Source organism: Lissotriton helveticus, chromosome 6 (genome assembly GCF_964261635.1).
Source record: "Lissotriton helveticus chromosome 6, aLisHel1.1, whole genome shotgun sequence".
Lineage (NCBI taxonomy): Eukaryota > Metazoa > Chordata > Amphibia > Caudata > Salamandridae > Lissotriton > Lissotriton helveticus.
The window spans coordinates 1,228,335,303-1,228,361,827 of NC_136067.1; the positions used below are offsets into that span (position 1 = coordinate 1,228,335,303).

General features: G+C 43.4%; 2 protein-coding genes across 2 annotated transcripts in view; one reads left to right on the forward strand and one right to left on the reverse strand.

Moving 5' to 3' along the window:
- TRDN (triadin) overlaps positions 1–26,525 on the forward strand; it is an 865,465-nt gene that overhangs the window by 187,615 nt on the left and 651,325 nt on the right. The gene's annotated exons all lie outside the window — the stretch shown is intronic.
- On the reverse strand, positions 7,723–18,847 carry LOC144761691 (zinc finger MYM-type protein 1-like). The gene is made up of 3 exons (XM_078646960.1): positions 18,812–18,847; positions 10,584–10,714; positions 7,723–9,888 (listed from the first exon to the last, which is right to left on the reverse strand). The coding sequence occupies exon 3, from the start codon at positions 9,851–9,853 to the stop codon at positions 8,018–8,020; it is 1,836 nt and encodes a 611-aa protein (XP_078503086.1). The 5' UTR covers positions 9,854–9,888; positions 10,584–10,714; positions 18,812–18,847; the 3' UTR covers positions 7,723–8,017.

A 26,525-nucleotide genomic window follows, 5' to 3' on the forward strand; every position in this document is an offset into this window, starting at 1 on the left:
CCTGAACCTCCTTTACTGGAAGATAGCGGTACTCGAGGGCGGCAGCATGTACACAGTATTCGTGGACTTGCGTGCCGCCTTCGATTTAGTACCCAGAGACAGACTCTGGATTGTACTGTCCGAGTTGGGCATTCCAGGGGATATTTTGTCTATCCTGATAAGGTTGCATCAGGAAACATTTGCACGAGTCAGGTGTGGTAGAAAAGGGGCACTCTCAGAAAGGTTCTCCGTTGACAGGGGGGTGAGACAGGGCTGTGTGCTTGCACCAACCCTGTTCTGCCTCTTTGTCAACGGGGTAATAGATCACCTGACCAGGATCAATGACATCGATGCTCCCAAGTTGAACGGCAGCAGGGTGCCTGCAATTATGTTTGGGGACGACACCCTGCTGCTGTCCAAATCCCCAATGGGAATACAAAGAGTCCGGGACGTGTTTTCAGCGTTTTGTGTGGAGCGAGGGCTTGAGATCAATGCGTTAAAAACCAAATTCATGATTCTCAACCCCCCCCCCCTTTAACACGTCCCAATCCCACTATCGGCTCAACAAGATTAGAGAGGGTTTTTACATTCAAATACCTGGGGGTAACAATTAACCAGGACATGACGTGGGACTCGCATCAGGCAAAGGCCCACATGAAATTGGTCCAATTAACCGGAGGTATTTCCAGGATGACAAGTAGATCGACCTACAAACCTTAAAGCGCTGCCCTTGAAATTTATAAAATGCAGGCTATGGGGGCAGTTTTATACGGAGGTGAATTGTGGGGTCATTGTCCTAATCACAAATTACAAATTACTGAAAACAATTTCATTAGGCAGATGGCGGCTTTACCCGTCAGTACCCCCCTCATCCCATTGAGACTTGATTTAGGCCTAAGGCCCATTGATGAGGAACTGGGACTAAGACCAATCACTTTCTGGCACCGCATCTGGAGCACGCCAGAACTCACAAGCTATAGGAGCGAGCTCCAAGAGATCCTTCGTCTACCTAAATCAAGACAAATTCCATGGCTAAATTACATCAAATCAACATGTGAGAAGTTAGGTAGACCAGAATTATGGCTAGACCCAGTCAATTCATGTACTAGGATCCCACGCAAACTCTTAGAGAGAGACTTTCGCGAGATGAATCTCCTCGCTACAATGGGAAAATCGAGGGAGGGGTCCTTGTCAGAATTGTTTTTTAAGTTTAAAGAAGTGTACTCACTCAAGCGCGTGTTAGATGATATCTTCCCGGTCATTACAAGGAAAATCTTTTTACAATGGCGCTATGGTACACTCCCTACAAGGGCTTTTACAAAACACTGGGCCCAGTCCGCATCGAGAGAGCACATCATGCAAGTACCATCTGGAGAACGATTTTCATATTATATTTTTCTGTAAGGCCTATCGAATACCGAGGAAAAACTGGCTTGTCCCCCTTCTTAAACAATTGGGTTTTACTTGTTACCTCTCAGCTTATAGGATATTAAAAACGGACCTTTCACCTATTATTGTATTTGGGGTGGCAACATTTTTAACTGCGATGTGGCATATCCGTAATCGCTTTTTAAAATTGGATCAAGAGCCGGCATAATCGCAATGTTTTGATTTTAGGAAACTGTAATACCTAGACAATGTTGTTCATACCTTTTTTAAATTTTGCCTAATCATGCCTGGGTGTTCTTGTTATTTTAAAATGAATATGCTCTGTATATCTTTTATGATCTAAAGTCGATCAAAATAAAGATTGGAAATGAATTAATGATGCAATAACAAACCAATGGATGAAGAGAAGTTAATGAAAGTCCCTATATATAATTATATTATACATATTTTTGTAAAATTAAAAGGTCTTGGCTAACACCAGACCTAAAAATATCCCCTCCTAACTCTGGATAGGTTGACCACCTAGCAAGAAGGCACATTCTGGACAGTGACTGTAAAAATTCAGTTTCAATGGTCAAACGTCAGGAGAAAAATTCAAGACACAAGTTAATTTATACAGACACATCCAAGGAGGTCAGAAAATTCCTAAATTAATGGCTTAGCAGAGTACAGGTCAAAATAGATTTATCTTCTTAGGTTTGTATAACACATCGGAGTATGGAGCAAACTTTCACATATAGCTGGACTAGGCAGATGTGAATGGCAAGAGTAGTAGGGAGTAGATAACGGAAGGGGAAAGTCAAACAGGAGAAGGTTGAAAAGGCAGTGTATAGAGACTGTGTGAGGGTTTAATTTTTCACTTGTTGAGGGTTTAATTTTTCACTTGCATGTCAGAGCTTTCACTCCAAATAGGATGCTTTGATAAGGGAGCTCAGAGGGCTAGTACTTGTTGCTGATATCTGTGCAGAACTCTTTTTGAAGGTTCTGCATAGAAGGCAAAGTGGACAGGGTCTACTGGGAAACGATATTGAGCTTCCAGCCACTGTGGGTTCCTAGTGATGTACATAACCAAATGTTTAAATGCTGTCTTTACAGTCTCAAGCTATCTCAATTTTAGTAAAACAGATTCCATACTTTGTTAAAAACAACTGCTCCTGAAGAGTAACTGCTGACTTTGATTTGCCTCTTGGCTAAGAAGGAAAGAGGCAGTTTCCTATACTGTGAAGCAAGGGAATGCCCTTACAGCAAATGAAGAAACAAGCCTTCTCTTCAATGTGCATGTTACCTGAAAGAAATGTAAATATGTGTAGTTAGTTAATCAGCATATCTAAAAGCTACTGGGGCATCTTATACTATATGCAATACATTTCTAGTAGAGAGCGCAAGAATTTACAGGGGTTTAGAGCCTGCCCATTTCTTACCCTTGGTTGACTTTATTGTCAGGTTAATTTCCTTGCTTCTTATTCAATGGATCTCCTTGTCCGATCTACTAGCATGCACACGGCTAGGGACTGCGGAGTCTCCAGAGTCATAAACTAACTATTAACTCGTATTTTGTGAATAGCAAAAAAATATAAACTTATAAACACTAATCCAGGAAAGACAGGAAACTTCTCCCCCCGTGGCTGTCTACAGTGAATGCACATCCCCAGCCCCTGTCACTCCAAAGCAGACAGCCAATCCACAAACCAGCAGAGGCACACAGGATGGCTAAGCAAGAAAATACCCACTTTCTAAAAGTGGTATTTTCAAATACACAATATGAAAATCATCTTTACTAAAAGATGCATCGTTATATCCAGAGTTCAGGCATATTAAACTCCATCTTTCAATCTTGTCCCAGTTGGAAGTTAAGTTATAAGATGTTATAAATAAACTTCCATTCTATTCTTTCACATACACTGCACCCTGTCGACAGGGAACCTTGGGCCTACCTTAGGGGTGACTCACATGTAATAAAAGGGAAGGTTTGGGCCTGGCAAGTGAGTGCACTTTCTAGGTCGGCATAGCAGTGGAGACTGCATGCAGACACAACAGTGGCAAGTTTAAGACCCCTTTGAAAGGCTGCTTGTGTGTATGGCACAATCAGTGCTGCAGGCCCACTAGATACATTTCACTTACAGGCCCTGGGCACACACATTGCACTGTACTAGGGACTTAGTAGTAAGTCAATCAAGCCAATCATGGAAACCCCAATCCATATTCACAATTTACAGAGGGAGCACTTGCACTTTGGCACTGGTCAGCAGTGACAAAGTGCCCAAAACATCTAGACGAAAAAAAACAAAATCCAGCACACAGCAAAAATACAAAAGGCAGAGGCGAAAAGATGGGAAAACCAAGCCAAGGATGCTAGTTCTAGCACACTCATGCTATGGCATTGTATTCCAGGCTTCTGATTTTATACTACAGTAAGAGACTAAGCATGGTACGAATGCCTTTATGCGAGACAAAAAAAAGGGGGAACATAATTTGTATTTTGGCTGTGTTTGGGATGTCCCTAAATCCAACAATACATATATGAGTAAAGAGAGAGTTAGTATTCCTGTTATGCTTAATTTATGCCGGTAATTACAGGTGGCTGGTGCCAGCACTCATTTTTGGGGCCCAGAACTTAGGGCCTTATTTACAGTATTTTACCATAGAGCAGCTCATCAAGCCTTCCTGCTGCGCTGCCCTACAGCAAAAGAAAAGGTCAGAAATTAGCCATCTCTATCGGACACCTGCACAAAAGCAATCAATGGAGATGATTTCCTCTTTCTGTGTGTGCTGCTGAACGCAGCACATGTAAAATGAGGAAAACACGTGGAGAAATAATGGTATTTCTACTCCTTATGCCTCCCCTGGGGAGGCATAGGCTTTTGACATATTCCTAGGTTTACAGTTTATTGTAAATCTGGGAATGTGTCAAATGCCGTGGGTGTTTTGTGGCAACACCCACCGTAACGCCCATGGCACGCCTCCTCATTGCAGTGTGAGACAATGCAGCAGCTTTTGCTGTGTTGCACCACAACTTATCTACAAGGTCATGAAAAGTGACACATTGTGGGTTTGTGTGGCCTTGTAGGTATGGCACTGCACTGTGTGCACCCCCGGAATGTCACACGTCAAGAAAGGTGACATTGTGGCTGCGTACAGGGATTTGTAGATGAGGTCCTTAGATTTTTACCAAGATCATGAAAGAGAAAGCAAATTTTAAAAAAGAGACACATTGGGGAGAAAGAGAAAGGTAGGAAAAAAGTGGCAAAAAGAGTAAGATAAAGACCAGGAAGTGTAGGTTGGTGAATGAAAGTGGCATGAAGTGAAATCGAGAATAGGCAGCTATTGTAATCAAGAGAACTTAAACAGATGCATCATCTGCGGTCAGCTCCTAAGAAAAATCCTCTAGATACTTATATAGTTGAAAGAGAAACCAGGGTCCCTTCAGTTTTAGAATTCTTTTCAAGAATAACATTTAACACTAAATATTAGGACACATCTTACATCTTATCTTCCATCATCCCCTTCACTCTTATGTTTAATATTGTGGCTTTTGAGTTATTTTCTAAAAAGATTGTACCATACAAAATCTAGGGGTGCAAATAATATTTTCATTAGAGAAAACTGTTATTCCTTTTTGCACTAATATGTTTATATTTACTGCCTCTTAACTATGCATTGCAGTTTTCTTTATTGTTTGATATACTATAATAATGCAATATGCTAAAAAGAAACGTTCTAGTCAAATTAACTTGATTCAGTGACCAAGGTTTTCTCCAAATAATGATCAGGGATGTGCTTACTGCGTAGTATTTTTCAGAAGCATTATGAGTAATGTTTACAAATATTATAAATATTAATTCAAATAATAATACAAAATGAGCTTTTGTGGTCACCTGCTTGAAAACTGTACGTAAGAGACTTGCTCAAAATATTAACCATAGAGTTTCAATTTTCCTGCGGTGAATTTTTATTTCGCGCAGTTAATGCCTCCTAGCCCTCGTTCAGTTTCACAATTTCTGCAAGACATTTTCTAAAATTATGCAAAATTAATGAAATACAGTAATTCCAAATTTATGCGAGATTGCACTTGCATTAAATAAATTGGGCTGGGGCCTAGCAATGATCCCTTTTAGATATTGCCACTGAATGCATGGCATACTTTAATGGCTTCCAAGGCATAACCCTTACATATAGCAGTAGCTAATCCTAACCTCCTTGTCAATGTATACAATCATAACAAAAGGAATATGTGGAATCGCGTCTTGTAAATTCCTCCATGCTCCTTGCAAAAGTGTCGCTTTCATATCATGTGTGGGCACTTGAACCAGGGCTGTAATTGTACCTAAAGGCCGTTTGGATTAATGAGGCAGTAGTTTCACTTTCCTCATTAAATCTTCAGACCTTCAGGGCTTAGCAGGCAAATTGTTGTGTGGAACAAGCTAACACAGAAGAAATAAACCGAGCTAGATTGCCTGAATTAGCATTTAGACAGTGCCCAATATACAACAGCGGCTGTAACTTAGGGCATGTTTTGAAGCATCCTTACAATCATCCTTACATTCTATTCAAAAGTCTTTGATTTCTCAATATATGATCTACTCATGCTGGGAAAAACAGCGTAGGTCAATAGTAAGTGGTATAAGCATAGACTGTCTACACCATAGACAGCAGATATGTAGGATTAGAACATGTTAATTATTGTAAATGATTTTTATGTTCAGTTTAATACATTCTCCCCTAACATAAGATAAATTGTAAACGTTGCAACACTTTCAGAAGCTCGTACAACATGGCCCATATTACAGATAGGGTGCACTGCCCTGTTCTCCTTCTTTAACTGGGTACACCAGGTAGAGACTGAACCAGTGCACCTGTCACAATAGATCCCCAAAGCAGTTGTGAATTTGTGGCTGCCCAGGAAACAGTTCATCAGTGAAAGGCTGAACAGCTGTTTGAAGCTGACGGTCCATCTTTCACTGTGCATGTGGCGACACAGCATGCTATTGAAACAGGGACACAAACCTCCCTCTAGGTGGATGAAGTGAGTGACTGCAGCTGCCTGCAGGACTATCTGCGAGATCAATAAGGCACCATATCCAGCCTTGCAAGTGGCACCACCAGTGAGGGGGAGCACTGACTGTGCACCACTTCTTTGTGGCGATACCACCACCAAATTAGTATATTCCCCCTTTGCATCACACCAGCTCAAGCTGTACGGGTGTTTCATGAGTCTCTGCACCTCCTTCTATAATACCAAAGTTCCGCAGGGCACAAAAAGTGGGAACACATGCATTTTGCATCCCCAGAATAATTTAAACAATAGAGTCCTGGGGACCTTTATGACAGCAGATTGGTACTGCTGTTGAAACAAAAGGACACATTGTGTTTTGTACTGCATAATTGTGTGCAAATCACCCGTGCACATGCACATATATGCTTAAACACACAAACACATAAGGGAGGCCAAATCAGGTGCTGAAAACAAAGCAAGCATGTTAGCACAAGCATGCACACATGCTGTTTACACTCATTAATATATTAAAGCCACACCTTCTAGATTTCCAATGCTTCTTTTAAAAGACTCTATTTTACACAGTACTCTCTCTTGCACCCTATGAGCTTGCAAAGCAAGTACATACAAAGGTGTGTTCACTGCTTAATTTAAGCGGGTGGTTCCCAGGGCTCAGCACTGGCACTTAATCATTAACACCAGCGCTTTCCATCAGCACCAGTTATGGACAAATTAATTTATGTGGAACTTAAGTGATTTGGACAGAATCACAGGATGTTGAGCAAAACGCCAAGACTTGTAAAGTTCCCCAGCTCCGAAATCTGCAGCCCTGGCCATTTCGCCACCTGCTCTCCCCACTTTTATGTTTAGCAGTTGGTTCTGTTTGAAGCGGCGCAAACAGGAGAAATGGACTGGTGCACGCTGCCTTCTGACAAGAGCACTGGGGCAGTGGCGGCTGGTGACATTTGAAAGTGGTGCGGCGGAAACTGATAATCATACTGCACCGTAGCGAGCGAGCATAGCGAGCGAGCCCGAACCCCCTAAGGATGGTTCGGGGGGAATTCCCCCCGAGAAATTTTTAAAAAAATAGTGGAAAAATTGTGCATTTCCAAGCAAATCTGAGAAAGTAGGAAGGTTAATAAAGCAATTGTGAAATTGCAGGGATTACATTATTAAAGAGCTGTCATATAACATACTAGGTAGCTGCTTATTCAGTATAACAACAGAGATTCATCACAGACTTCAAGATACAATGCTGAGAACCTCACAGATTGTTTTTATTTAAACTGCAAACAACAAAACAAACAACTTTTTTGATTTAAACTGCAAACAACAAAAGAACCAACTAAACAGGTCACAAACTATCACCATTCAACATATTTACTTTTTGTATCTAAATTCAGCACGCCTGTCTTTAAGCGCAGCAAATTTTTCAATTACTTGAACGTTAAAGTCAGCAATATTTTGAACAAGCTTGCTCTCTATAGAGAGCATTGCCAAAGCATTGAGTCTTTCCTGAAGCATGGTGTTCCTCAGGAATGTCTTAATCCTCTTTAAGGCGGAAAAAGATCGTTCTGCCTCTGAGGTTGTCATAGGAGTTGTAATGACGATTTTTAGTAAAGCTACTGTCTCTGTAAATGTCTTTTCCATATTAAGTTAATGAATTAAAGACAGCAAAGACCTGCCATCTTTGGCTTTCTGGTACACAGGCATTGAGTACATTACTGTCAACTCACTTTTCAGGTCCTCTTGGTTGAGCATCGGATAAGCTTCCACAGCCTCATGCAGAGCATGCTCAGGGAAGGATTCATTATATTTTTCAATGTATTTACTTTCCAATAATGCGGCACTCCCCAAATGTTTTGTGAAAGCAAAACGCTCTTGTGCCTGCACAATTACAATGTCACAGATCTCTTTTGCACTTCGGACCAGAGTGGTGATGTTTTTCCTGTGGTTTGAAAAAGTTGAAGCCGCTGGGAGTTGGCTGTCTAAATTGTCAACCTCATCTCTCACTGTGTTTATGCTTGCGACAAACTCCGTGGTATATCTTTTCACAGAAACAGTATCTATGTCTCGTCCTTGTAACTGATTGTATAAAGTCTCGACCTTTGTCATTATCTTTTCAAATAAAAACAGAAAGAACTGAAACTCTCTATCTTTTAGTGTTCTAGCAAAGCCACGGGCTTCACTGTGACTTTTGAAATCAAAGGTTTCATTGGCTTCTATGGCTTCAAAACATTGCACAAGGTCCTCCCTATATTGAAATATTAGTTGGACTGTACGTATGTTATAGTTCCAACGAGTAGTGGCTCCCCTCGGAACCCTTTTGTCCACAATCTCCTGAAGTGCTTCCATTCTTTTTGGGGAACGTGAGAAGAATGCTGCCATGCCTCCTACATCCTGAAAGAAAATTCGTGTCTCAGAGATCTTTGAAACTGCCTGTTGCATAATAAGATTAAGTTGGTGGGCGTGACAGTGCACATAATGAGCATTCGGGTAGACATCTCTAATTCTTTTCTGCACGCCACCATGGCTTCCACTCATTACGGACGCACCATCATAGCTTTGTGCAATAAGTTTTTTTCTTTGCTGCAGCTCTGGAAAAATGAAGTTGAGTTGACGCAGTATAGCTGCAGTAATGGTTTCTGCAGTGGAGTTTTTGAAATGAGTGAAACCATAGAACCTCTCCACAACATTATAGCCCTTGTCCAGGTACCGAAAGACTAATACGGACTGCGTTTGTGTGGCCACATCAGTGGTGTTATCAGCCTCAATAGCCACAAAGTCAGTGTTTTGCAACTCTTGGACAATATGGCTTCTCATTATTTCTAGCATACACTCCAGGAGTTCATTTTGTATAGTTTTAGAGGTGCCCTTAAAGACTGTAGCACTTGCTAAATGTGCTTCCATTTCCTTGTCTATGCTTGCTACTAAATCTACAAGACCCATAAATATTCCAGGATTTGTGGAACCTTCCGATTCATCATGGCCTCGCAATGCCAGTTCGAAAGCACCACAGAAACGAATGCAATCAATTATTTTTGATAGTATGTGTCTATTCCTATCAACTGTTTCATTGTGTTTCTGTATTGTTTGGCGATATGCATCGCTTATGTGCTGCTCAATCGGTGCGTCTCCCAACATTCCCAGTCTTGTAACGTTTTCCATATGCTTTCTTGTGTGTGCATGCTTCTTTATTTTTTCAGACATATGCTTTAAGTCTATCACGCCTTCTCTTGTCCAATGAAAGTCACCATTAAACAGCAAGCAGGGGAAGCAGAACAGTCTGTTTCTTGAAGGGCACCCTGTAAGCCAATCAGCTTTTGTGTACCAGGTGTTTGAGAATGTCCGATTGTAAGATTTTCCTCTGTCCTGGGTAACTTGTTGGAGTTGTAGGTCAGGTCGATCAGGTCCTAACCTCTTTATCTGTAGTTTATCTTCCAGTGGGCGTGCATGGAATGACCGTGCAATTAATTCTTGTACCGTATTCATCTTGCCGATGCTGTCTTTACCAATATGAAAGAAGCCTGTCAATAGTCAAAGTACAACGTATAAGATTTGGTGCAATAATATCAAATTTCAGTACAAATACATATATCTTGTGCAGGACAGCAATATAGCTGCAACAGCTCATTTGAATGACCACCCAGGGGTGGTACATAATACATGCTGCAGCCCCTGGTAGGCCTTGGGTGCACCTATGCCCTGGGTACCTATGGTACACTATACAGGGACTCACAAGAGTGACCCAATACCCAATTGGCAATGCACCTAAAGTACATTGTGTGAATTTAGAGAGAGAACAGCTGGGCTGTGGGTCTGATTAGAAGGACCACAGCCTTTCTAAGTTGTAAACCAGTAAAGCAAAAAGCAAAAAAATGGGGTGACCATAGGAAAGCAGACCCTACTCTCCTACATAACGCTCCCCTTTGGACAACAGGATAGGTAAAAAAATACAGCATGACTGGCTGCTTCCTCTGTGTGCCATAGTGGCACTGAAACGGACACTGTTTGAGGGCCTTTAACAAGGCAAGGATAGATAGTGCCTATAATACCCGTTATTGCCCAAAGCACAGGGCTAAGGACAGGCTCAGTATTAGTAAATTCCATCCAGTCACGGTACAATGTTCAGAATGTGCAACCACCCCAACCACCATGTAGAGTGAGTGACCACAAACATAGCCCTAACTCCAATCTAAAAAAATATCATCTGTTTCCTTACCTTGAACACGGTTGTTTGCTGGGTCGTAGCCGGGATGAAAGAGCAGCAAGGAGGTTGGGGCCTCTTGTTCTTTCTCCAAAAATTGCCCAAAAAGTTAGGTAAAGGTTCAGGTTGTCAGGCTTTACCAGGTGCTGGAAATAAAAATATAACAAATTATTTTTGAGACATTAGGGTAATCAAACAAAGACTAGGGGGGGGGACATAATGGTACAATTTTAACCTTGCCGTTTTTAATAGTTCACTGTTGTATGTTAGAATTTTTACTTACGAACTGCAAGTGACAAAATGATTTATCTGAGAAATGCAGTGACTCACTGACCTATTTACAGCATTTTGTGATCTGCATCAGGTACATGTTCTTTGCAGCAGGCACATTAACCTTCTCTGCTACCTTTCCATGAGTCAAAACTTCCATTACACAAAACTCTGATCTCTCTCTAGGAAAAACATTAACAATATCCTTGGTGCAACAACAAGTGTTGCATGGCTAAACATTTATAAGGTCCCAAAGGCGCGACCTGTAGGCTATGCCAATTAAAATACTGGCTGCTACCCGCTGTTATGGCTGACAAATTCGAATAGCGGCTGCCCAAATATATTTACAAGCCACATGTAATAGTGCTGGAAAATTCAAATGCTTTAGACGGTGGAGCAAAACATTGTTTATAGGATGTGGCCTTGCCCTAACAATGGACCACACAATTACTACTGACATACTAACACACACAGGTCAAAAGCACAAATCCTCGTTCACACAGGCTGTGCTTTATATAGAAGATAAGGACACAGTCATATGTGGAGTGTAGGGGAGGGGCCCTGACATCGCGAGCCCCTGTGCCACTGCACCTGCTGCACCAGTGACAGCTTCCCCCCACCCCTAGGATTGAACCCCTGATATCACACCGCCAACCTCCTGGGACGAGAATACTGGGAATATTAAAAGGCGCACGCGTGTAAGGGAGCACAGTAGTGCCAGTCTACGTGCCCCGAAGATATATGTAGCGCCTAAGTATGTGTGGAGCTAGGGATAGGAAATCTAATCGTACATGTCAACATTTTAATTCGAAATCCTGTCCTCAATATTGAGGTTTCAATATTCAGGGGGCACGAGCACACCCAGGCCTCGAGGCCTGCTTCTTGGTTAGTACCCCCCACCGCTGACCCTCTGTCACCCCAGGGCCATGAACCCTCACACTGCTGCACCCCAGGACCTGAGGACCTCACACTCTGCTGCCTGCTGTATCCAGGCCTCTGGGCTCAAGCCCTCAAACCGAAGACCCAGGCCCACTCATCCTGGAACACAGACCCTCACACTCTGCAGCCCTCTCACCCCGGACCTCTTAACCATAGAAAAGAAGAAACTTGAGCCATCTTTGAAACTGTGTCTAGAGTAACCACTATCACAAAATATCCTTCTTAAGTTGAAGATCTATTATAAATTCTGTAGAAATCATATGGCAAGTTTCAGGAGCCACTGGTGGTGACAGCTGTAACTATCTGAACGCTTTAGAACATGGAGAATTAGGTTGGAGCAAATAGGACAGGCAAGAGCATATTCCTGAATGTGACAGTGAACAAATGGCTACCAAAAAGATAGCAACCTAAAGTCAAAGAAATGTGTATTTCCCCATGATCAGAAATGTCTAGGTTAAGACACATTTTAGTAACATCCAGTTTCAATTGCATTGTTGGAAAAAATGGCTTGTTGGTAAATCATCCAACAAGGGGAGTCTTTAAAATAAAGTCTTCCAGTAACTGTCGATCTATCTCTTATTGAGCCATCTTGACTTTATCTACAAAAGTCTAAACTGCACCAGCAACTCACTGATGATGAATAATTACTGGCTGGATATAAATAAATGATGATTCAGGTTAACGGGGAGACAAAGAATCCACCAACACTCTCTTTGAATCAGGAATATAGGTGATAGGGAAATCCTATTACACAAAGAAAAACGCATATCTGGCAGAATGAGTATTACTACTTGGCGATTTTGCTAAAGCTGTACTTTTTAATAATTGGTTCCGTTTTTAAATGTTTTTTTTAGTCACAAGCAACAGATATTTCCCACCATGATCATGGCTTCAAATACTCAATAGTTCTGTTCAGATTCTGACAAAACATGGGATAACGAAAATACTGAGAAGTGTCTCTTTCAGCAATACATTTATTTGGAGTGTCAGGATGACGTCATTTTGGTACTTAAGTAAACAATTGCTTACACATATTAAGATCTTTTTCTTTCTTCATAATTTAGATTTTTAAAACAAGCGTAATGTCGCAAGTTATCTCAGCAAAATTCGTGATGAATTGATGATTAGAAAATTGTGGATACAAGGAACATTTTAGTCTCCTGACCATTAGTAGGTGAAGGTCAGTTCAAAATAGCCGACATTTTCTTAGGCGCTCCATAGAAAGACTAGAGGTATTCAATATAAACTTGATGTACTGAGTGTATTCTTTCTCAAACTCATAATTTGTGGGTTCACAAGACAAATTATGTGGTGCATATGTTCTTGATGTACTTCGTAAGTCTTTCAAAACACTAGTAAGCCATTTCTTTCCCCAAAATGTTTTATTGATTTTTTGCAAGCCAGAACAACAAACATTAAATATCCTAACAAACAAACTCAGCAGTCATCATAGCACAATGAAAACCGGGGTCCTCCCCTTCTCTCTCTCACAAGCTGATAGCAACACGATCACTCAACCTGCCCCCCCCCCATCTGATCCCCTCTGTCCCTCAGCCAAACCCTCCTCCTCTGACCTATGCCAAGCTCAGTCCCTACCCAGTTCCCCCAGATTTTCTCATATTTATGCATATAACCCCAGCACTCGTATATCATTCTTTCCCTGACACTGCACAATTCTATCTCTTCTTGTGATTCTGCCAGCCCCGGGCAAGGTGGACTGCCCCAGTGTTTTGCAATATCTCCCATGGCAACAAATATTGCCCAAGCTGATCAGGAGCTTAGTGTATGACGTGCCCTGAGTCCGTCCAGACCACCATCTATACCTTGAAGCAGTTAGTGGCAAGGGTAAGGCAGCGGCCACTGCCAGGGACGTCGTCACTCCTTGCCAGAAGGGGCAGAGCTTTAGATAGCTCCACAATATGTAAAAGAAAGTACCCCTCTGACCACACTGCAGTAGGTATCGTATGTCTGCTGCTCTGCCTATTGTATGTATAATACATCCTGTGCAGTGTAATATTTTACATTGAGATGGAAGTTGGCCAACCCCCAGCCAAACTGTCTGTATGCACTAGTGCCACCGTTGCCTATGTAACAGTAATGTTTGATTGTTCTTATGCTTGAGTACCCTCCATATATTGCAGTATTATATACCTCTATGTTTACACTTTGTACGCTTTTGTAACCTGCACACGTCACTTTTTCCTCCTGTAATGCACCGTTTGCTACCTCTTGTATTTTGTTCGTTCACGATTCTCACTTGCTACCTCTTGTATTTTGTTGATTGTCATTTTTGCTTCTTTTAATGTAATGTAACGTTTGCTTTGCTTTTGTATTTTGTTCACTTGTAATGTTCTCTGTTGTCTGTTCTGTTCCTATTGTGAAGCGCTCTGACTGACTGACACCTTCGGGTAGAGACCGCGCTATATAAAAACGCACAAATAAATAAATAAACTAAAGCATCCTCATTTCCCATAAGCGTGCAGCCCTCTACTCTAACCCCCGGACATCAGACCTTCAAGTTCTCACCCTCGGAGTCGGACCTTAGGCAGGCCCAGGCCGGGCCCCACTCATCCTGGACGGTCCCTGCCGTGCTTGGCTGTCATGGCTGACCAGGCTGAGTGAGAAGCGCTCACATCGGCGCGTCCGAGTCCGACTTTGTGTTAAGACCGGCCACCAGTCTCGGCACTGTGCCACTGACACTCACACACACACTGTTGCTGACAGCATAAACTGGGCATTACAATACCGAGTCGGGACCACAGTAGCCACACAACGACGATTTGTTCGTTTTTGTTAACAGATCCCGACCCAGACCTTACTACTGCTGTCGGTTTCATCATTGGTTTACAGTAACACAATACACATACACTGCACTGCACAACACATGCTGATGCTAACTGTAGGCAAGCGCAGGGGGCGGCTGTAACATGCAGGTACTACTGCTCGGGTGGGTGAAGCCTCTCAACCAGTACTGCTCTCAACCAGAGAGAGAGTTGAATTTTGAAACAGTGGTGTGCTGTGCTGAGCTGTGCAGGACAGCGCTAAGGGCTTCAGCCTGGCCAGCGTGCCCTTCCAGGAAATCTCAGGTAAGACCTGACCTGCACAATGTGGGGTGTGCATGTACCGGCTGCCTCCGTGCCCCCAGTTTCCTATGGCGTTTATTGCACTGCTGTAAAACAGAATGCACAGATGTGCGAGCGTTTTATAAGTAGAAAATCACAGCCTTGTCTAAGCATTAGGCAACACAACGGACCACATACATATGTGTGCATTAAACATGATGGCCAGCCTATTGTCGCCTTTCACCTATCAACAACACAGTGTGAAGCTTAGCCAACTCACGTGTAAAACGTGCATGAGGGGTTGGGGCACTGTCAGTTGCATTTACGGCCACGAGGCTGCAGCGCCATAAATAACTTGTTAGAGTTGTGGACCTCTACTTTCTATGACATATATACATTATCCTCTGAGACTTTACCGCAAGAGAAGACACGTCAAATAATTGCAATTTTCATTCTGTTTTCCATTATTCGGTTAAATGCGAAATACCATTATCTGAGCACTGAGCAGTGGTACACTACTGAGGGAAGACTTGCTTCACTGTGACTTGAGTCAAAATTCATCCCCCTGGGAATTGGGTTCCCAGCGGGAAAAAAGCTGCATCGATTGACCAGTTTCTCCCCGAACACATTTCTGAAGAACGCAACTGGGACACACACTTTGACAAGTCGCTTTATTTTTTTATTAATATGAAGCGACAAGAGGTCCAGTTATAAAGAGCTACCTTGCTGCATATAGTCCACAGGTTTTCCGTCCGAGGTTTTAACTTCATCATCACAGTGTTTAGTTGCACCCTTTCGTGTCATTATGTGTTTGCGAATGTTTTGCTGAAGTCAATTTTATCTTATATATGCATTAACGTGCCAGTCAACTCATGGCCTACGCTATGTTACCTGCCAGGGGTCCCGCCGAGAGAAACTCAACATTGATGGTGATTATTTCATGCTCACCAATTTCCTCTGCCTTTATTGGTTTCAATGAAAAACACTGACACATATTTGATAGCCCGACCCAGCGTAAACTTGTTGTTGCCTTATTTTTTACTGCGTCTTCTCTTTTCTCTGTGACTGTGGCAGCAAACAATGTTCACTTCAGTACTGGTTCACTTTATCATGCTTAATAGCATAAGAGAGCAGCCATGGCAGTGAAACGCACACCGACTCTCCATCCCTTATTACTAGTCGAGTCTTAAAAAACTTACGTGGACCGTGGACGCGGTGCCCTGGCGCGGTGGTGGTGACAGTGAGGTCCGGACCGTAGGGGCGCACACACTTGTCGTCTTACTCTCTGTAACAAGTCCAGCCGTCAACCAGGCCAGTGCAGCAGGACGACGACGAGTCACGACGACGACGGACTCCTTGTGAGTTGTGAGTGACTCTGGTACTGCCTGGTAGTGGTACTGACCACCAGTCTATGAGTCTACTTCTACTTTCACTTAGTAGACTTGTTGTTAGTTTCACTATTAGTCAGTTGTTTTGCTACGCCACGCGTGGTAATGGCCAATCACCTCGAGTGCTGGATAATAGCCACAGGCGATTGGCCATGCAGTGCGGGCCGCAGCAGAGCAGCCAACACCCACGCGTGGCACCATCCTGCTGTAGCAGCCAATCCTGGCGCAGCGTTAACAGCGCCACTGCACTAGGATTGGCTTACGAGCAGACTGCTATTTGCCCATAATGAGACCGGGACCCGGGTCCCATGCCTGTCTAGTCTCTGAGTGCTATGGGGGGGTGGGGGGGGGGGGATGGACGGACCACAGTACGCATGCGCAAGCCAGTCAAAATATCGAGGCCTCCTGGATTTCACATGCGCAGTGTGTACAGTTACTGTAGTACACACTGCGCATGTGAAATCCATGAGTCCTCAATATTTTGACTGGCCCCGCGCAGTTACTGGCCAACGCTATTCTGCTTGCACCGCCCCCCGCACGGCCCACTGGCCCACTCCCTTATGCGCTGCCCGATTCTGTCGGGCTTCTCCCGGCCGGGGACGGTAGCGCGCTGCTCATTTATTATCCCGTTCCGTTCTGACTTTTCATAAATTATGCATGCCATCATGTTGTTGTTGGCAGGTGCGTCCATGGCTAGTGAGGCAACGCCCCAACGTCCCCAATGGACGCACCGCCGCTGCACTGGGGGCAGATTTATGAAGGCCTTGCGCCGCCGGTGCATCATTTTTAACATGGGAAAAAGTGACGCACCGGTGGCGCAAGGCCTTCATAAATCTGCCCCCTGGTGTTTATTGTTTTACAAATTAACTACTGGCTGTGTTACCTTGCTTCAAGCTTGCTTGCAATGTCTGGCAAGACTTGCAAAAACAGAAAAAATGTTCCACAGACTTACGTATTAAAAACTTTTATTAAACTCACTGCTTTAAACTGTGGTCCAACTGCACATTAAACAAGCATTTACAATGCAACGGTTTCGCCTTTCACAGACTGAACCGAGAGACTTTGTTTGCATGTTTTTGTTTCTTAGACGGACTTGGCTGGGATTACTTTTTTTGTACAATGCGATGCTTAATAATATGCCTGCTTATTATAAGCTCTTTGAATACAGCAGAATGACACTTCACTCGTGTGCTGCAATAAGTTTGAGCTCCCAGAGTATGGAAGCATAACCGATGAATTGGTCACAAAAAAACCAAACACAAAAATGAAGTAGCATGAAAGCGCTTTTATATATAAAGCGAAAGAGTCAACAAGGGAAAGGAAGCACGCGGGGGAGGAAACAACTAGGAAGGGAGCAACAAGCAAGGTAGAGCGACGCAAACGAGGGAGAGAACACAGGGGGAAGCACAGGGGCAAGAGAAATATGAAGCACGGTAGGGAGATCTAATCCTAGCACCCAATACTTGTTTCGTGGCCTGAAAACCCTCATGGGGTTGTTCGCTCATCTCTTGTACTGGGGCACCCCTTTAGCAGAATCCACTGGGTGAGTCGGCCACATCTAAGCCTGGCGGGGAGCATACGTGCCATCCTTGCACGAGCTCCCTGAATACAGCAGCCTGGCAGTGTGCACTCGTGCCGTTTGTTGTAGGAGTTCCCAGAATACAGAAGCATGAGTGTGCACTCGAGCTGCTTGTTGTACGAGGTCATACAATACAGCAGCATGACAATATGCACTTGTGACCTGCTTATTATAAGCTCTTTGAATACAGCAGAATGACACTTCACTCGTGTGCTGCAATAAGTTTGAGCTCCCAGAGTATAGAAGCATAACCGATGAATTGGTCACAAAAAAACCCAACACAAAAATGAAGTAGCATGAAAGCGCTTTTATATATAAAGCGAAAGAGTCAACAAGGGAAAGGAAGCACGCGGGGGAGGAAACAACTAGGAAGGGAGCAACAAGCAAGGTAGAGCGACGCAAACGAGGGAGAGAACACAGGGGGAAGCACAGGGGCAAGAGAAATATGAAGCACGGTAGGGAGATCTAATCCTGGCACCCAATACTTGTTTCGTGGCCTGAAAACCCTCATGGGGTTGTTCGCTCATCTCTTGTACTGGGGCACCCCTTTAGCAGAATCCACTGGGTGAGTCGGCCACATCTACTCTAATGCCTCCGGGGACACACAGGACTCCTCATACACCCTACAGCTTGTTACTCAGCCTATACTATGACTACCCAATTTTTTCAGGGGGTGTGGGGCGGCAGGGCGTTTGGGGATAGTTTAATTAATTTGTTGCTACCATTTTGTGGTCTTGTTATCCATGCTAATGCAACGCACGTGGTGCGCATCTCATACACTGCTAAAAGTATAAATGTATCAATTAATTTGGCATTATAGAACTGCAATGCGACTGTTGTATTCTATACTTGAAAAACCTGGTGAGAGAGAGCCACACAGGGTACAGCGGAAGAGAAATACGGGTGAAAGCGCGTAACATGGAGATGGGGGAGAAGCAAAGGAGGGAGACCGCTGGAAACATGCAGTTTCATGAACCACTTAAGCAAAAAGAAACAAGCACTCACCTGAGGAACAACGGAGGCCCAGCACGGAGCGGGCATTTCGGCAACCCCGCCCACGGCCATGTGCGCTCGAAAAACATGAAGCGGAAGGTGGAGGGAGCAGGGCAGGCCGAGCAACTCCATTGTCTGCCGGGTGACTAATCTTCCGCAGCCCGGGTTAGGAGAGCCAGTGTTTGGAGAGGGAGGCGGGGTGGAGGGAGCAGGGCAGGCCGAGCAACTCCATTGTCTGCCGGGTGACTAATCTTCCGCAGCCCGGGTTAGGAGAGCCAGTGTTTGGAGAGGGAGGCGGGGTGGAGGGAGCAGGGCAGGCTCAACTAATCTCAACTAATTTTATGCTTATAAATAGTGTACACAAATTAAAGTACTCCTGAAAGAAAATCTGGCTACTGTACGAATAAGGTAATGGGCACATTAAGGGCCTACTCTACAAGTAATACAAATAAAATCACAAGCATGTGGGTACAAAAGACATCTTCCATTACAGCACAGACTGCAGGCAGATGGAATCGTGTAGCACAGAAAGTCAGGTAAGACATTAGAAGCTGGGCCACGCTCTGTGGTCAAAAAAATAATTATTCAAAGGATTTTTGAGGGAAGGGCAGTTGTATTCATTAAAGGGGGAGCATGAGTGACTACAGCAAGCTTACTATTTAAGAATGCCCTGCGTATACAATTTTACATAGAATCAACTTCTTTCCTTAATCGGTATAAACTGCATGAATTTAAAACATTAATATTATCAAAGTGTGTTTTTTTTTTTTTAAAACACCCTTCAAGGAGCTACATTAAGGCTAAAACCATAAATTTTGTTTTTATAAAATATATATATATATATACACACACAAACACACATACATACATAAATGATAAATACGCGGTTTAACCTTCTTGTACAGCGTTTTTACTTCTGTGATGAATCCGTTTATATTTTTACAGTGCAAAAAGCCCCCATCAACGTTCGGGTTTCCCAAAACAAGTCACCTACAAAAGAGATGTGCGCTCTATCATAATGTTCACAATAAAAAAGTAAAGCATTTTTTTCTGGTTTAATTACTCGCACTGACCTGTATAAAGGACCATCCCCTACAACCAACTGCCTTGGAGACACCCCTAAAAGGGTGCCTCACTTAGACAATTCCTCCCACAAACAACAACTTCGCCGTCACATGCACTACGTGTCACTCGTCCTCCATACCAAGCAACCCCGCGTCACAAAAACCACTAAAGCCCACTATGCGAGTACCTCCGCAAAGAAACCGTCTCATATAGTGATACCCCTCACACATTAACCATCACTGACACTCTCTCTCCCAGAAGCGATGCCAAATTTCAAATACCATATCTCAGAGGGGCCTCAGCCTTGACGTGCGTTTAACTTAAAAAGTGGGTGATGTCACCGGTTGACATGCGTCATCCTCTGTAGAGGGTGCAAAACATTGAGGGCATGATGCAGCTGTCAATGGATGCAGGGGACATGAAAGAAAACTGATGTACTTCCATGTCACTCCCCGCGAATCATGCGACAGGTTACTGAACGTGGTCCTTACCTTCCGTCTCCCGACTGGCGATTTTAAAGATTCCAATTTCTTCTACTACGTTTCCGACTCAAACAAAACCAACTTCAATATCGGATGCACCGTTGCCAGGTCTGAAATGCAAAACAAGCACCACTCACCTTCAAAAGAAGCACAAAACAAAAACGCAGGCCCTACCAAAACAAGCCCAATCACCACGGTCCTACGTTTAAGGCTAAACGACTTGTTATTATTATTTTTGTAAGAGAAGTCGTATCGAAGTAATAAAATAACATGTGTTTGAAGTAGGAACGCGGATCTTAAATGAGGCAAAAAAGCACAGACACAATGTGTAAATAAACATATATTTACATGCAACGTACTTGAATGTATTAATCGCCTTAAACTTCGACTGCAATTTCTTTAGAAAAAAAATGATATTTTCCGTGCTGTTTCATGCTACAAATAGTTAGATATTAATTAAATGCCCCATTTTAAGATGGCCGCCATCTTGAGATGGCATGCTATCCTCTTATAATTTTGTAGACTGCTACAAATGGCACACTAAGACATTTTACAAGAAGGGAAGACGCTCTAGGAAGATATGGGAAATAACATTTAAACAAGTCAGGTCCCGGGCCGCGCTGTGATTGGCTGACGTCACGGGGGTGTCCCGGGCCGGCAGCCAATCACAGCGCGGCCCGGGAATGACGTCACGGGGGTGTCCCGGGCCGGCAGCCAATGGCAGCGCGGCCCGGGACAAAGGGGCGGGGCTTAAAAAAAGCACCAGAAAGGCCCCCGAATCGCGTTTTCGTGAGAAAGCGCGATTGACAGCCTCTGCCTCCCAATGGCTAGCCTCCATTTATGGAGCTAGCCAATTGGAAACAGAGGCTGTCCTAACCTCACTACTAAAAACAACAGATTTCGACTGGGAGTGGCTTCGCCCCTCCCTAAAAGTCGAAACCTAAAAATGATGACCTTAGTTTAAAGTAGTATCGTCAAAATGTGTTTTGTCTTCCAAATATGCTGGTGCTTCTTAGTTCAGGTAAAACGTGACACATTAAGTGGTCGCAAGTGAACCTGCAGTTGTGCGAAAAAACTTGAGCAGCATGTAAACCCGCACTTCATATTTCTGAAACATTTTTTCAAAATAAAAAATCTAAACTAATACAACGAAAATTTGTCACAAAATTCTGCTTCACAGCAGATGCCGAGTTCACATCAAAAGTATAACCTTTGGGAATTGTACTATATAATATTTGAGGAGCTTGAGGAACCAGTTTGCAAGTAAGCATATTAAATCCCTGACTCTAAATTACTTTTTTAACTTTTTTTAATTGATTCTGAAAGTTTTAGACATCAGATTGTTGAACATGTATATCTTAACAAGCCCCTATGCATGAATTTGAGAAATACGTTCATTATATGCATTTTTTACAAGTTAAAAAATCTCTCAAAACATTCTGAAGTAAATATAGTATCAGAAGCAACCAAAAGTGCTGAGGGTGAAAGCACTCCAAGTACCCGGGAACCGTGGCTGGAAGGAAGGGGATTGGAGGCTAGAATTAACACGGTAAAGCAGAAGGGGAAGAAAAGTGAGGCAAGACCAGAATACCAACATACATCATCAGTTCAGCTTCAGTAAGTAAACTATGCACGTCTGAATGGCCGCCATTTTATTACATGATCACACAATGAAATAGTGTGGGAAAGAGACGGGCGGGAGGGGTAATCCCTTACAGGGTCATTATCAGGGCTCGAGTCGGGCTACCACGCGGGTGGATGGCGTCCCCCCACTTATTTTACCGGGGGGATGCTGTCCCCCCTGCCAAACAGCTGGACTTCACTCTTTGGCCTCTCTGGGATGAGGAGCTCGGCACCTTTCGTGACGTCACTTCCTGTCGTGACGTCACTTCCGGCGGCAGCGTCCCCCCACTTCTTTTTTTACGACTTGTGCCCTGGTCATTATTAACAGGTAAACCATTGTATTGGGAGGGGTGATCCATTATGGGGTCGATCTTAACAGTTAAACCATTGTATTTTTGTGTGGGAACTATGATTGGTTGGAGCAAGGACTCCAGGATGGCCCATTATGTACACCTTATATTTTCCCATCTGGTGAGTGGAGAATGGGGATGGAGTTTATGCAATGCAGAAATTGTGAGTGTAGACTGGAGACAACTAGCAAGCTGGCTATAAGCTTGAGTGGTAAACTTGAAAGAAAATAGGCCGAATTAGATAGGAGATTAGGCACAAGAGTCTGGGACACGACTGTATGCAAAGTTAGGATGTGTGTAAACTATTAACGTTGGCTAGGTCAAAAGACTATTTATGTGTACAATATTAGTGCACCTCAATAAGGAACAACTATATTTGGTTCAGTTACAATATTTATTAGGAGCAAATGAGGCAGCATCTAAATAGGACAGTACAAAACCTAACCAACACACATTTATGTATTCTATGGACTGATTACATACATCCCTTTGACTAATGATAGCTTCAGGGGAGAGGGCAGCTCAGATAATGACTCCTCCGCGACTCCAATCAAAGAGATTCAGAGAGCACCAGGATGGACAGTCTCACAGTGATGAGTATCTCAGTGGGATTGAATCCTTCCTTCTGTTAATGCCTATGTTACTAATTTGACATGTGACTAGAGTTCTGATAGTTGAAGTGCCTGTGTCCTGTACTGGAAATACCTATTAGTTCTGTTAAACAAAAATGTGCCCACTTTTTAGTGCATGGCATTTCAATGTATTCTGTAATATAACTGGATAGACTTCTGCTGAGGGTAATACAGGTTGCTAAAGCCCCTGAACCCAAGTTATAAGACGCTAGCTGCTGGCAAGGGCCAATAACGAGGGACAGTGCCTGTAACTACCAGTTTGGCCCAAGGCAAAAGGACTATAAGGCTATTAAATGTTTCACCCACTGAGGGTAAAATATTCTAAATTAGAAGGGAGGAAAAGGAAGACAAACATTGAAATGTTGGAGACAACGGCTTATAATAGCTATTATAATCTTGGAGATATTCCATTGTCGTCAAAGAAGCTCTCAACATTCCAAGGGTCTAATATAGCCTTATAGTCTACTGTAGAGGGCTTTACTGGCCATTAAACACCCGCCCCAGCGTTAGAGGCCCAAGCTAAAAGACGCGGCCGGCACAGGTAACCGACTTGGCGATGCGGCGAGCACAAGGTAAGTGGTTTTATTAATTTATTTATTTTACTTTCACTATCTCATTGTCTGTCCACTTATCCCCCCCCGCCCAACCCCACCCCGCCTTGGTTACCTGTGCCGGCCGCACCTGGAGCCGAAGGTGAGGGTCTTTAACAAGGGAGCAGGCCTTTAATGGCCGGTATACCCCAGCTACGGCGGGATATAAGGCTATTAGAACATTCCTCCCCATTAGGGCAGAATGTTCTAATCTGTATAACAAAGGCATAACAGAGCCAGAGGGGACTAAAATCCCCCTCGGGCTCTGTGAGGCCTTTGTGCACAACTGTTGCTGTGAAAGACAAACATAGGAATGTTAGAGCTCCAGGGTTTTACCAGCCTATAGAAGCCCGGAGCCACTCCATTGTCTTCAAGGGAGCTCAGAACATTCCAATGTTCTAATATAGGAACAACTTGTTTTTCTATTCAGTGCTATCTAAGTATATTCCTTCTTGGTCTTTGTGTCATGTGTTTACAGAAGGCAACAGATAGGGAACATCACCATTTTACAGTTGAATTTGAATTTGAATTTAAAACATTTGTAGAGCGCGGCATACACCATGCGGTTTCTTGGCGCTATATAAACAAGGTTCGACAAACGAAGCTAAGTCAGACTGGCCCTAACAGTAACATAAGGAACAATTTTACAGGGAAAATGCTTGTTTGAACAAAAAAGTTTTCAGGTCTTTGCGAAAGGAAGGATAATGGGAGGCAAAATGTAAATGGTCGGGGAGGGAATTCCAGAAAGTGGGAGCCAGAGTTGAAAATTTGGCACCTCCCCACTTCTTACGTTTGAAGCGCGGAATTTGAAGGAGGGATTTGGACGATGATCGGAGCTCTCTGGCAGGAACGTATTCACTGATCAGAGAGGAAATAAAAGCGGGAGCAGACCCCTGGCGAGCCTGGAAGATCATGCAACCAGTTTTAAAAAGGGAACGCTCCTTGACAGGGAGCCAATGAAGCTCTCTAAGGAGGGGAGTGGAGTGATGAGAGCGCGAAAGACCATACACCAATCGTGCCGCTTGGTTCTGAACCAGCTGGAGCTTCCGCAGGCTGTACGCGGGAATGCCGTTGTAAAGGGCATTGGCGTAATCCAGCCGTGAAATCACCAGAGCGGACATGATCAGTTTAAGTGCCAGAGGGGAAAAGAAACGGGAGACAGTGCGAATAGTGCGGAGAGTGAGAAAACAGGAGGAGACAAAAGAACTAATTCGTGAGTGTAAGGTGAGTTGGTTATTCACCCTGACCCCCAAGGTTTTGACTGTGGAGTAGGGAGTGGGGGGAGGACCGAGCGAGGGGGGCCAAAAGAGAGAGTTCCAGGGACTGGAAGAACCGCCTGTAAGAACCAACTCGGTTTTGTCCGGGTTCAATTTAAGATGGTTGTGGTTCATCCAGTCCCTGATGAAAATCATAATAGACAGTTCACTTTTAAAGTTGACATCTTTCTTAAATTCTGACTCTTGACACACATTTGCATGTGCATCCATATGGGATAACATTTTTTGAAATACATTTGCTTACATTTACACTTCTGCATAGGCATATTATCAGGGCCTTGAACATTCTGTACCAGGCTTAAGTTCACAGTGCGGTGTGTATATAACTAAGAACAATCCTAACAAAAGGAAGGGTGACTGCAAAAAGAAACCTGTCAATACATTTCAGTATAAAATTCTGTTCTTTTTAATAAAATTTCAAGTTAAAAATAAACATAATATACAAATCACATCAAATTAACACACAAACTATATACAATTCATAAAGTATTATCACATAGTCTAAAAAAAGAGAGGGGGGACACAAAATTCATGGAATATCACATAACATTAGACCAAAGGACAAAGAGTGGCAATCAATATTTTCGACGCGCGTTTCGGCGGTTCAAAAAACGCCTTCCTCAGGAGCCACAAAATATCTGAAAAATATAATTAATAAACATAAACCTACAAACACTAATATATATTAAAAAAGTCTATCGCAATTAGAAATAGAACTTCTTAAAAAAAGGAGACAGATTCTTAACAATCTATTTAAACAGCACACCTTCCTTGCTAGCTACAGCACAGTAATATATGCTATTCAGGTTACAAAACTAACAGTGTTATATTTGAGCAGTTGTTTATTAATCATATTCAAAATTAGATAGGTGATCAATTGAAAGTGGCCATACAGGTATTCGAGTATATTTAAAAATATTGTATATTGAGGGAGTAGAACCAGGACATGTTGTCTTTGAGTAATAATGACCCCCATTTTAGTTAATACAGAATATCATGGGCAAATGTTTAATGCGGAGTAGACAGTACTTGCTTCCAAACAAATTTTTTCCTTCTTTCCTCTTATAGTGGTTAATATCCACTTCTAATTAACTCACAGACCTTACAAAACGCTACAAGTTTTATTCAGGACATAGGACGAGAAGATTGAGCCCTCCCCCTCTCCTTCTTCTTATTTACAACAAGAAGACTACCATTCCTCTCGCCGTATCCAATCGTGTGACCTCTCTTGGATTGTTTACTACACCTCTCTGCTCTCCCCCGGAGATTGTTACCCAGCTGACACTTCTGCCTTCTACCCTACCCCCCACCCCACCCCTTTCCTTTAATCCTCAATCGCTGATATTTAACATCTCGGGTGCCCTACTCAACACCCGGTCAGCTGTCCAACACCAGTACGAGCTATTTGACTATATCGACACGCATGAACCTGATCTCCTGTTTTTAACCGAGACCTGGTTCAGAGCGGACTCCCTGCCCAATGTTCTAGCTGCACTGCCCCCTTCACACTCTGCCATCCGAGCGGATCGGCCTGAGGGCAAGACGGGCGGAGGAGTAGCCTTGATAGCTCGTGCTGACTTGCACTTTCAGATCCTCCCCTTTCCTATAATCCCTGAGGTTGACTACTTGGTAGCGCGCTCAACCTCATACCAAACCCCTTTGACCTGTGTCCTTGTCTACCGCCCCCTCAACTTACTTCATCTTTCA